This window comes from Myotis myotis, unplaced genomic scaffold, assembly GCF_014108235.1.
Source record: "Myotis myotis isolate mMyoMyo1 unplaced genomic scaffold, mMyoMyo1.p scaffold_m19_p_1, whole genome shotgun sequence".
In the NCBI taxonomy this organism is placed as follows: domain Eukaryota; kingdom Metazoa; phylum Chordata; class Mammalia; order Chiroptera; family Vespertilionidae; genus Myotis; species Myotis myotis.
Genome location: NW_023416313.1, coordinates 57,169,366 through 57,181,673, shown reverse-complemented (window position 1 = coordinate 57,181,673; position 12,308 = coordinate 57,169,366). Strand labels below are relative to the sequence as shown.

Genomic DNA, 12,308 nt, shown 5'->3' with positions numbered 1-12,308 from the left:
TAGAGATTCCAGGTTGGACCCTACATTTCTACAAGACCCAGGGCCTCTCAGGCCTTCCTTGGCTTGGTATAATGGGATGTGAAGATGGAACATTTTTAAGAAAAGCAGCATTTGAAAAATGGACAGGAAATATGAACCCACAGACTAACAGACAAAGATAATTCTTTTATATTATATTCTGCCCTCTAACTTTGTTATGACAGAAAAGGCAATAAAAATGATACAATGGTTTCTCTCCTAACTTTGTTAGTACATCATATTAATATGACCCACAACTCATCTTACCTTTTTGGTACTAGATTGAAATTTTTTAATTAAAGTATAGTTGATGTATAAGATTGTATTAGTTTCACATATTCAACATAGTGATTCGACATTTTATATCTTATGATGTGCTTGCCACAGTAAGCCTAGTAACCATCCGTCACCGTGCGAAGTTATCACACTTTGTGTGATATTAGTGACTATATCCCCCTTCATCTTTCTTACCCATCTGTTCCTCCTCTCCCTTTCCCTGTAGCAATCATCCGTTTGTTTCTTGTTTCTATGAGAGTCTGTTTTTGTTCTATTTGTTCATTTGTTTTTATTTTACTTAAGCCAGGAAGTCCAAAAGCCCCAAGGACACATAATTGGGTTGCAGATGGTCCTTGAGGTCTTGCTTTTTAAAACCTTTAGGACCACTTCAGCTCAGTTTTGTGTTAAATAAAATAATAAAATAAAATAAAATAAAATAAAATAAAATAAAATAAAATAAAATAAAGGACTTCCCTGGTTCCCTGAGAGTTGGCACAGGACTTAGTGATATGCCAGTTTCCCCTTGGTGCCAGCTTCTGTCCCACTCGCATGACCAGTGTGTTCTCTGCTCACTCACCTTTCTTCTTCTGATATGTTCTTTTTCCTGTGAAGTGTACTTTCTCTTTCTCATTCCCTGATCCTTTCCAGTCTATTGGTTTTTCTGTCCACTGGCCATTGACTCATTCAAACATACTCTCTCCCTAGCTAAGATACAGCTCAAAGGAGCCCTACCACAGAAAAAGAACTGCCTGGAGAAACTCTCTTATCATAATGACAGTGGCTGACATTTGCCTAGCACTTTACTGTCTATTTTCTTCCCAATTATTGGATGAAAAAGACAGGTGAACACAAATAGCCTCTGAATGCATAATGAAACCATGCCACAAAACACAGTGGGGAGGAGGATCACATTTGCAGCAAATAACATGCAAATAAACACCTTCTGCCACCAAAGTACTGACACGATTGGTTTTAGTATTAATGAAGGATGAGGAAATGCAGACTACTTTTTAAAGAGTATCATCTGTGAATTAATGAAAGTCTCTAGTTTCTTGTTTTCTATGGCATTGAGAGAAAGAGCTGATTTTGTATAATCCAATACAATCATGACACAGATGATAAACTGAGGTTCAGTTTACTCATTAATTCAGTAGGCATGCATTGAGCATCTACTAAATGACAGCCACTCTGCTAGACACTGGGGATGGAAGGCATTGTTTCTACTTAAGAGCGTTAAATGTAATGGGACAGAAATTGAATACAAACAATTTTTAAGATGTTGAGTCTCATGAGAGTGGAAGGAAATGCAGAGTACACGAACTTTTAAACCCTTAATCTCATTTCTTCAGTTGTCATCCTATGTCTCTTAATTCTTGGACTTTGGGCCTCTGTTGGATCTAGATAATAAGCCTATCCATATTCTTACTGGTATAAGAAATCTGTGGCATGTGGTGGCTTTGTGGGCTCAGATAGGTGTAAAGCTTAGTTTTAACATTTGTTAGAAATGTGAGTTTGTGCCATTGTTTACTAATAAGGAAGATGGTATCTATCACAGGTATAGTCATATTAAGTGAACCATTGTAGATAAAGCCTGAAATACAAGACTACAGGACCTGACACAATTTCTGTAAACATTTACTACAAATATTAAGGGAGTGTTTTTCATACGGATGTTATAGAACTGGGGGGTGAGGGGTAGAGATGTTAATAAATGCGTGGTAGGATAAATAAACCACCCCTCTGAGAAAATTAATTTGTTAGTTTTACCAATGAACACAGTACTGTCCTTTTCTGTAAGATACTTAGATCTTTAAGGTATGTACATTGTAAAAAGGATAGTTTTGATGATACTTCAAGCTATTTGATCTTGCAAAAGAACAGAATACTTATGAATATCTTCATGAACTTGTGTGGACTGGACAAAGTATGGGAGATTTTTTTTCAGGCTAGGCGCACTCAATATCCTATTAATGGTATTCATTTCTTTAAAAAGTCATGAAACAGATTTTAGCTTTGGTCAGGATCTAGAGTTCTAAATGAGACATAACAGGGTTTAAACAGAGAATTTCAGTTTGGTCACTAAAACTTTTTAGGTTCATCCTGGTGGGAAAAAAAATAGATAGCATTCAATGATAGAGCTGCTAAATAAAAAGATTGGCAAGCAGCTCCTGCATCCTGATTTTGAGGCAGCCATGGGGTAATGCCATGGCCTGGGGAGACAGGCTGTCTCAGAGCTCTAATTCTGGCTCTGATGGCACCAGCAAGGATTAGTGATTTATATTAGTATCCTCAGACTCCTTTTCATAGGTTTGCTTTTTTTAAATCTCACTATAGGGGTCCACAAGCTATGGCCTATGGGTTAAATCTAGCCCACTGTCTGTTTTTTACATTTTTAAGCTATTAGAAAAAAAACAACTGAAAAGAAGGATATTTCTTTAGATTTGAAAATTATATAAAATCCAAATGTCAGTGTCCATTCATAAAGTTTTATTGGAACACGGCCATGCCCATTTGTTTATGTTACAACAACAAAGTTGAATAGTTGTAACAGAGACTTTATGGCCTGTAAAGGCTGAAACATTTACTTTGGTCTTTTTCAGAAAATATTTGCTGATCCTGACCTAGCATGTAGAGTGAATGATAAAACTAAATGTGCACGGATCCACATGTCCACAAACACTGTGAGAGAGCACGCTGCATTCAGCATTTCTCATAAGAGCAATCATGAGATCACACTTACAACTGGTTTATAAATGCCCCAAATGCCTTCTGGTTGACGAAGCATTAGCCAGAATTTCAAGAGATTGCAAACATTTTAAATGCTCTTTTAAATGTAAAATTTTAAGGCGTTTTAACTAGCAAGGGAATGTAGAAGCAAAAAATCCCAAATGCATTTTTTATATGAAAGAATACTTAGTAGCTAAAGCATGCTGATTTTCAATGCATTTATTTAACTCATGTTCAGAACTACTTGTGTATATAGAATTATGTTTTCATGCCATAAACAACTCCTACTCGCATTCTCTAAATAATTTGCACAAATTAAGCAAAAAGGAACTTTAAAAAAACACAAGCTTCAGGGCAGTCTATAGACTTAGGCAGATAAAAAATATAGTTGCCTTTGGATAACAAATACAATTGCATGATTTTAACTTACTGTACTAACACAAAAGAGAAAGATAAGATAAAGAGAGTGTTCTAAAAGTAAATGTTCCAGCAGCATATTTAACTAATGATCAAGAAGATGATGTTGATGTTAAAACACTTACAATACCCCCACATTTTCATTTAAAATAGACACACCAAATACTGGTTTACATTTTTATTGTTGTTGTTAATCCTCACCCACGGATCTTTTTCCCATTGATTTTTTATAGAAAACTAGAGGCCCAGTGCACAAAAATTTGTGCACTCAGGAGGGTCCCTCAGCATGGCCTGTGCCCTCTCGCAGTCTGGGACCCCTCGGGGAATGACCACCTGCTGGATTAGGCCCGCTCCCCGGGGGGATCAGGCCTAAACTGGCAGTCAGACATCCCTCTGGCAGCCCGGGAGCCCTAGGGGATGTCCACTTGCCAGCAGGGAGCAGGCCTAGCTGCAGTCGGACATCCTTAGCGCTGCTGAGGAGGTGGGAGAGGCTCCCACCACCACCACTGTACTGGCAGCCGTCAACCTGGCTGGTGGCTGAGCAGAGCTCCCCCTGTGGGAGCGCACTGACCACCAGGGGGCAGCTCCTGCATTGAGTGTCTGCACCCTGGTGTTCAGTGTGTGTCATAGTGACCAGTGATTCCCAGTCACTCTGCTGTTAGGGTCAATTTGCATATTACCCTTTTTTTTTATATAGGAGAGAGGCCTGGTGCATGGGTGGGGGCCTACTGGTTTGCCCTGAAGGGTGTCCTGGATCAGGGTGAGGGTCCCACTGGGGTGCCTGGCCAGCCTGGGTGAGGGGCTGATGGCTGTCTGCAGGCTGGTCAAGCCCCCCAGTGGGGACCCTCACCCCATGGTGGTGTGGCCAGCCTGGGTGAGGGGCTAATGGCTATTTGCAGGCTGGCCACAGCCTCTTCAGGATGGGAGTCCTGTTGGGGTGCCTGGCCAGCCTGGGTGAGGGGCTGAGGGCCATTTTCAGGCTGGCCACACCCTCTTCAGGGTTGAGGGTCTTGCTGGAGTCCCTGGAGAGTCTGGGTGAGGGGCTGATGGCTGTTTTCAGGCTGGTCACAGCCCCTTCAGGGTAGGGGTCCCCGCTGGGGTGCCTGGCCAACCTGTGTGAGGGGCTGATGGCTGTTTTCACCTGGCCACAGCCCCCAGCCACCCAAGCTCCCAGTGGAGGCTGGCTGGAAGCAGGTATTTGGGATTTATTTAGCTTCTATAATTGAAACTTTGTTGCCTTTTGCAGAGGCCACAGCTGGCCAGAGCAGGCGGGAAGCTTGGCTTCCTTTATCGCCAGGGCAACCAAGCCTCCTGCTTGCTCCAGCTCCGTGGCTGCTGGCCTCCATCTTGGTTGGGTTATTTTGCATGTAGTAGCTCTGATTGGCTGGTGGGCGTGGCTTGGACATAGCGAAGTTATGGTGAATTAGCATCTTTGTCTTTTATTAGTGTAGATGGATGGGAGGGAGGGATGGAGGGAGGGAGGGGAGAAGGGAGGGAAAGAGGGAGAGAGAGGGGGAGGGGAGGGAGAGAGAGAAACATGGTGCATACCCAGTTTGGGGCTGGGAATTGAATTTGCAACTCAGGGACATGCTCTTGACCGGGAATCAAACCCACAACTCTGTGATGTGTGGGTTAATTTCTAACCACTGAGCAACACCACCCAAGGCCTGGCTTACATTTTTAAGTGACAGAAAATTAATATATCCAATGACTTTATTTGTTCATCCTAGAAGTAGTTGCAAATACAGACGTGGATGATAAATTTTAACTGCTGTTGTAACATCATTATCTCAAAAACACAAATATTGGTCTATTATATAGCACAGCTGCATTGACCATCTAAATCAGTTCAGGTTTTGGGAAATTAAAAATTTTACAGTCTCCAGACATATAAAATATTCTGTCTAGGGAGTTCTTTAGTAAATGCATAAAATAGGTCTGTAGAATTATAATCATAGGACCAGGAGAAAACTGAATCTGAGAGGTAAAAGTAAAAACTGATGAATAATATAGCATGGAATTATGAATAATAGAAAAATTGTCATATTAGACATGTGTGTATATAGATGAAATAAATAGATGCAAAGGAAATAGAGATAATGAGCTACATATAGAGAAAGCTAGATAGACAGATAAAGACATCCACGTTCTCTAACCTTTCATTTAGCTCCTAAAAATTCTTCTGGAAAGTAATTAGAATGAAATAAATGTTAGTGAAATTTACAGCAGCAATATGCAATTGTCTGAGGTTATTGAAAATTATTAGTGTAGTCATGGGTAATGGTGGGGAAAATGACACCTTCACTTTTTTTGAAGGGCTTAATTTCATTTCCAGGCAGATGAAAATCACTTTAGAATACCCTTCAAAATTCCTTTTTTTTTTCTTTGTTTCTATAGCCAACATTTTACCCCTCATCCTATTTTCTTGTGTGTTCCTCATTTCTTTCCTTGGGAGAAGGAAGAGGATGAGAAAACATCCAAGTTCTAGTTCTTACTGATTTGGGGCACTGGGCACAATGGGGTTTTGAGAGTTTGTAATATTGGTAATTGCTTTTGAAACTCATAATGGGTCTCTGCTTGGATAATATCTATGCAGGTCAGTGGACTGATTGCCAACAGGTGTGTCTGCTGCTGGCTAGATAGTGAGTGATAACTTGGCCAGTGTGTGGAGCAAGTTGGTGAAGAAGCTGAGACGGTTTCTGCAACGTGAGTTCTGTAATGAAGAGAAGTGAACCCCAGTGTATCAGTTTTTTTGTAGGGAAAAATTACAGGTGTAGATTCTTCCTTTGGCATAGTTATTCACATGTAAGTAAGGACACTGTGGACAAGCATATTTCTCTCCCCACTTTTTCATGACAGTATAGTTTGGCTTTAGAACATACATTCAAAAGCACTGTGAATGGGCATCTTTATCCAGTGCCTATTGTAATGATAGGCATAAACCTAAAAATAACTGCAAATAAATGAAAATGCCTAGTCTCACTTCAAGTGCTGAAACTCTCATTCTTTTTTTTAATATATAATTTTATTGATTTTTCACAGAGAGGAAGGGAGAGTGATAGAGAGTTAAAAACATCCATCAGTTGCCTCCTGCACACCTCCTATTGGGGATGTGCCTGCAACCAAGGTACATGCCCTTAGCTGGAATCAAACCTGGGACCCTTCAGTCTGCAGGCCGACGCTCTATCCACTGAGCCAAACCAGTTAGGGCTGAAACTCTCATTCTTAATGGAGAAGTTAAGAAGAGATTCAAGTATATCCGTTTCAACTAAGAATAACAAAAATATTCACATATTCATATTTCAAAAACTATGCTCAAAATTCTAATACCTCGTATTTTGAAGTCAGATTATATATATAAAACTTTAGTTTAATTTCTGGGAGCTTTACCTTGGGAAAGGTAAATCAGTGATGCATGCATACACACACACACACACACACACACACACACACACACGCATATACATTCACTAGCTGGAGTTAGCTGTTTTACCTTGATCAAATTACTTCTCTGTGCCTCAGTTTCTTTATTTGGGAATGGAAATAATACAATAGGCTGCCTCCAAGAATTGTAATAAAGGTTAAATAAAGTGATTCATGCAAAGAGCCAGGACTTGCCTGGGATACAGATAAGCTGTAGGTGCTATAATGGATATTTAATGCAATAAATCCCAGAGGCTGGGATATGGACTGCTGGTGGCTCACAGAGGCCCTCATGGAACTTGTTCTCCACTGCAACAGGATACTACTTCACCCCAGTTTATTTGTCTCCCCTCTTTTCAACCAATGGCTGGCCAGCTGATGTCAGGAAACAGGTCTGGTCCCTCACTTTAGAACAACTCTGAGGGGCAACCCAGCTCCAGGGCTCCCCATACCATCAGCTGAGACTTCCGTTGCAATGATGTCATGGGACAGCCTCTCCCTTTGCCCACCCTGCTTTCCTCACTTCCTCACAGATGAAGTATCTTCAGAGAGCACTCCCCAATAAACATGTGATCATAACTCTCCATCAGAATGTGCTTCCCCAGAATCCAGACGAAGATTTTAGATAGCTATAGATTTTTTAAAAATGTCTTTCCATTACCCAGAATTAGTAAGATCTAAATATGAATTAAAAAGTGCTAAAAACTAACATTCCAACTTGTAAAGAACAATGGAAGTTGTGCCAAGCCACTTCCCTACAGGGTTTATAGAGAGAAGGCATTTCAAAGAAACCCAAACCCCATTTGCCTGTTCTTGACTAGCACAAGAGGAAGACTAGAAAAGAGGAAGTGCTGCTTGGAGACAACAGTTTTCAAGATAAACACTATTGTTTTTGACGAGGAGGAAAAGAATTTCTCCCAACCAACAGAACAAATCAGAAAATCATGAGAAAGTTGCTCGTAAATTTTGAAGTGTGCTAGAATGGTCACCCACAACTTCTCCAAGCTGAAGACTTGCGTGAGGCTTGGAAAGCCACTGAACCCACTGGGTCTGAAGCTCACTCGCCATGGAGGCAGCGGCAAGGTGGCGGGTGCAGTGAGGCAGCAGCAGCGAAACAGCCTGCACTGCTCTTACTTGGCAGGTACGTGGGACTCCTGGTAGCTGAGTAACCACAAGGAAAGCAGCTGGCCTTTGAGTCCCTTTGCTGGTGTCCCGTCCAACAAGATCATGCCCAAGACAGAACAGCCTACGATGTGAGGTGCATCTCCCTTTCTAGGGATGTTGAAAAATCCCCAACTGCACTCGATGAGAGAGTCAGCATTTGGGGAGACATGTACGAAGCAGGCAGTGCAAAGGAGCTATATCCCTGCAGAAGCATTTGGGTCGGAAGATCACCTTCTTCCATCCTTCTCTCAGTATCATCATCAGAGGGGAAGGCAGAGAAGTGGGAAAAGGACATGAGAAGCTGCCCACCACTTCAGCCATGAGGGCCACAGAGGTCTTAGCTGCACCAGGGGATGGAAAGATCCCACACAGCAGGAAGTAAGAGATCAGCATCACCGAGTTGGGAGTAGTGGTAGCCAATCAACAACGACAACAAAAAACAGCATTCATATGATTGAGATTCCTCCATAAACCTGGTAGATACACACACTTCAACCTTTGTCCGCACCTTGCCTTATGCTGTACTAGGTGTTAGGGATGAAGTAATGAGGGAGAAAGGTGTGGTTCCTAACTCCTTAGAGCACATACTTCCTTGTCTCTCTCTACCAGTCTCTGTCTGCCTTTGAACAACTATTGCCTTTTCTCCGTGTAACAGACTATTCTTCTGAGAAAGTTAAGGCATCATCATTCCATTAATTATTCTGTTAATTTTTTTAAACATCACAAGAAAAACTTCCAAGTACACATTTTGAGAGAAGCAAAGCTCTTCCTTTGAGCACTATACATTAAAGGTCTGCCAACCTTCTTTTCTCAACCACATTTCCCAAAAACTTAGCACTTGGCCATAAAACATAATCCAATCTAAAATTTGGCATGTCAGACAGTGAAGTATTCAAATACGCCAATTTGGCTAACACCTCCTTTTTGAATAACAAGTAGATAAATGGAAAAAAATTGAAGTGAAATGCTTTAAATCATGGCATTATTACGAGATAATTCATTTTATGAGATAGCAAATCTATAAAAAATTAATCCTAAATTATGGCAGATTTTTTTTTTCAGGTAGGTTTTTATAAAAGCTCAAAGCCTGCCCAGAAATATACTACCCAAAGTAATAAATAATATAGCCGGACTCATAGAATTGTAGTAAGATGCCCAATTCTTTTGAAAAATCTTGTTTTCTCATTTGCACATGATTGCTTAATATCATAAGATATTTTGGACTAAAGCAAAAACAAAACAAAGATCTGGGAACTATAAAGATATATACACATGTCATAAACTCTCTTTCTCCCTCTATATATAGGGTGGGGCAAAAGTAGGTTACAGTTTTGAGTATGTGAAGCACAGTATTAATAAAGCTATTGTAGTCTGACCTGCATGGCTCAGAGGTTGAATGTCGACCTATGAACCAGGAGGTCACAGTTTAGTTACCAGTCAGGGCACATGCCCACATTGTGAGCTCAATCCCCAGTGTGCAGGAGGCAACCAATCAATGATTCTCTCTTATCATTGATGTTTCTATCTCTTTCTCCCTCTTCTTTCCTCTCTGAAATCAATAAAAATATATTAAAAAATAAAGCTATTGTAATAATTATAACCTGCATGTCTTTTTCCATATGAACAACTATAAACCTATATTTGCCTACCCTGCTTGTACACACACACACACACACACACACACACACACACACACAAATGTGTATGTATATAGTACTAGAATATTTGTCAAAGGGCTTCCTGGAAGCTATTACCAGTTTTTTTAGATACCATTATAAGCACGTGGGATTAAGGTATCCTATTAATGGCTATCCCTTGGGTAGTTGGGCCTAAGGTGCATGTCCATAGAGATGGAATAGTGCTGGTTCTGTAAGCATCATCTGCAGCATGGGTTTTTAGAAGTGGTGATCAAGAGAATTTCACAGAGAAAGCAATGTAGAATAAGTATGTGTTATGATGATACGCCTTCAGTATGAAGAGGATTCTATATATGGCAATGACCACATTTTCTCCATCTTTCCTGTCTCCTATCCTTTCTGATAAAAGAAATCACTATTGCACTTCACAGGCTCCCCACGTCAAACTATTTCACAATTAGAAATCTCAGAAAATATCATCTTGTCATTCCCATTTGCAAAAAGAAACCATGTCACTCTATTCCTGAGTAATCCTGATTTTGCAAAAATTGATAAAAATCATGCGATACAGATCCCCACATTTCATACGAATACAGTAGCATTTGCCTGAAATTCCATCCTGATGGGGCCCACCAATAAACCCCCAATGACCAAGATTAATGGCACAGACACTGAATTCTCACTGTGGCCATAGTGATTTTCCAAATCCCTCTTCAAAGAAACATTTGAGACAATTCTCTTGTCACTTCAGAATTATAAATCCTAATTTAGAAGCTACACATATTGTACTAATGATTCAGGAAGCATCTTTTCAAATGCGCTCTGGGCTCATTTGTTTTGAAAGAACAACCTTCAGATTCCACATCATAGAGTCTTGAGCTTCTTAAGTTTTGCTCATCAAAAGCCATTATTTCATGTGCACTGCATATGCAACACATGCCCTAGAACAGCAATCTTGGAGGGAAGGTTTCGTGACTTCCTGAGCTCGAAGACACAGCTGTCTCTAGGAGTCTTGACAATATCCATATATATTACATCAGAACAAGAGAAAGATGGAATCTCTACACAGTAGTAGACCTTTCAAATTACATTGGAGATAAAGAGCCAAAGCTGTCAGTTTAATACCAGGCTCATTTAAAAGCCAACGGGCCCTAATGTTTGAGGATAAATAGGGAAAGAAATTTCCACTTCTGATACTTCAAAGACTTTGCAACATCTGGAATTTGGTCCCATACAGAGTATTCCACTAAGAAGTAAGTATAAAAAAGCTCTTAATAGAGCAAACAAGATTCAGGTTTCTTGCAATATGTTCTCCTTGGAGGGAAACAAATAACACAGTGCATCTGACTAACCTTTCTGCACTTCAGCTGCATTAATTAACATTTAGTCATGGATTCCACTGTGAGCCAGATGAACTCAATGCTACAGCTGTTTTCATTGAGGAGAAAAATATGCTTTCACATTTTAGATTCCCAACATTTATAAATCTGGGGGAAATATTTTGTTGATTGCCTCTGTGCCAGCTTTATTGATATGCATTACATATTAGTCACCCAAATAAATTAAAACTCACCCTAGACTATGAGTAAATCAATGTCAATTGCACATCAACTGGGTCTGTCAGAGCCAATGCTATAAAAAGTACATCCCTCTCTTTTTTCTTACATTAGGGATTAAGGAAGGGCTAAAAATCTCATCCAAAAAGTTGCTGATGGCCTTGAAGAAATTGTTGCTGGGTGAGTTAAAGGTTTAAGTGAAAACCAGGTACTCTGAGAGGGATGAATGAAGATGAATAGAAGGAAAAAAAAGAACAGATGTTGAAGAAATTTAACTGCAGGATCTGATCACTTGGCAGAGGCATCCTCAACTTTACAAGCCAAACATATGGAAGTGGTTGGTTGGGAACAAAGTTGAGGTACAGAACTGCAACATTTTGTTAGTTGTTGAAGGAGGTTTTTTCCTTTCTTTTGTTTTTATATCAAAGGCTTCTTTACAATGTCATTTTATGAGGAAATTATGGCAGTAAATCAGCTGGAGAATGCAGTCTACCTATAATACCTTGCTAAAATTTTCATATTGCAAGAAACTCGTCTCCAAGAGTGTCTTAGCGATGTTGTGTCTTGACTTCTGGTCACTCCGGAGTCTGTGGACAGATGGGTATCCAATAATCATGTGGCCATGCGTTTTTGTGTGTGCGCGCTAACGTTCATTTGTACCAAGTGTAGAAGCCTGGAGTCATTATCTCTGTAAATAGGAACCAAATGTGATACCTGCCTCCTCAAATTAAAGTTCTCAGCCATGAATAAAGGCTGTCTGACTTGTTTTCACCTTTACCAATATGGAACAGCAATAATGCAATCAAACCAGAAAACCACCTTACCTGGAACTACTTCAAAAAGGAATTTCCCTGGACTCTCTTCATTGCAGGGATGTTCCAGGACTTTATTTCCAGGCAGGAAAATGGCACCCTGTGAACACAAATGCCCCAAACACCAACATCATCAGGTGGCAAATATTAAATAGTATCATCATCATAATCATCATCAGTGAATAGTCAAGGTGCATCTATAACTAGTGTATCGTAACATGAACCTGACTCATTTATATTCCCAACTAATCAAAAATCATGTAACAGATTCATATTCA

General features: G+C 40.2%; 1 protein-coding gene across 9 annotated transcripts in view; it reads right to left on the bottom strand.

The window, feature by feature from the left end:
• The window catches only part of ARHGAP24 (Rho GTPase activating protein 24), a 472,122-nt gene that overhangs the window by 252,732 nt on the left and 207,082 nt on the right, over window positions 1-12,308 (bottom strand). For all 9 annotated transcript variants that reach the window (XM_036338571.1, XM_036338610.1, XM_036338582.1 and 6 more), the window contains one exon: window positions 12,043-12,130. In XM_036338571.1, the coding sequence (XP_036194464.1) occupies window positions 12,043-12,130 (88 nt within the window). The remainder of the gene's footprint in view (window positions 1-12,042; window positions 12,131-12,308) is intronic.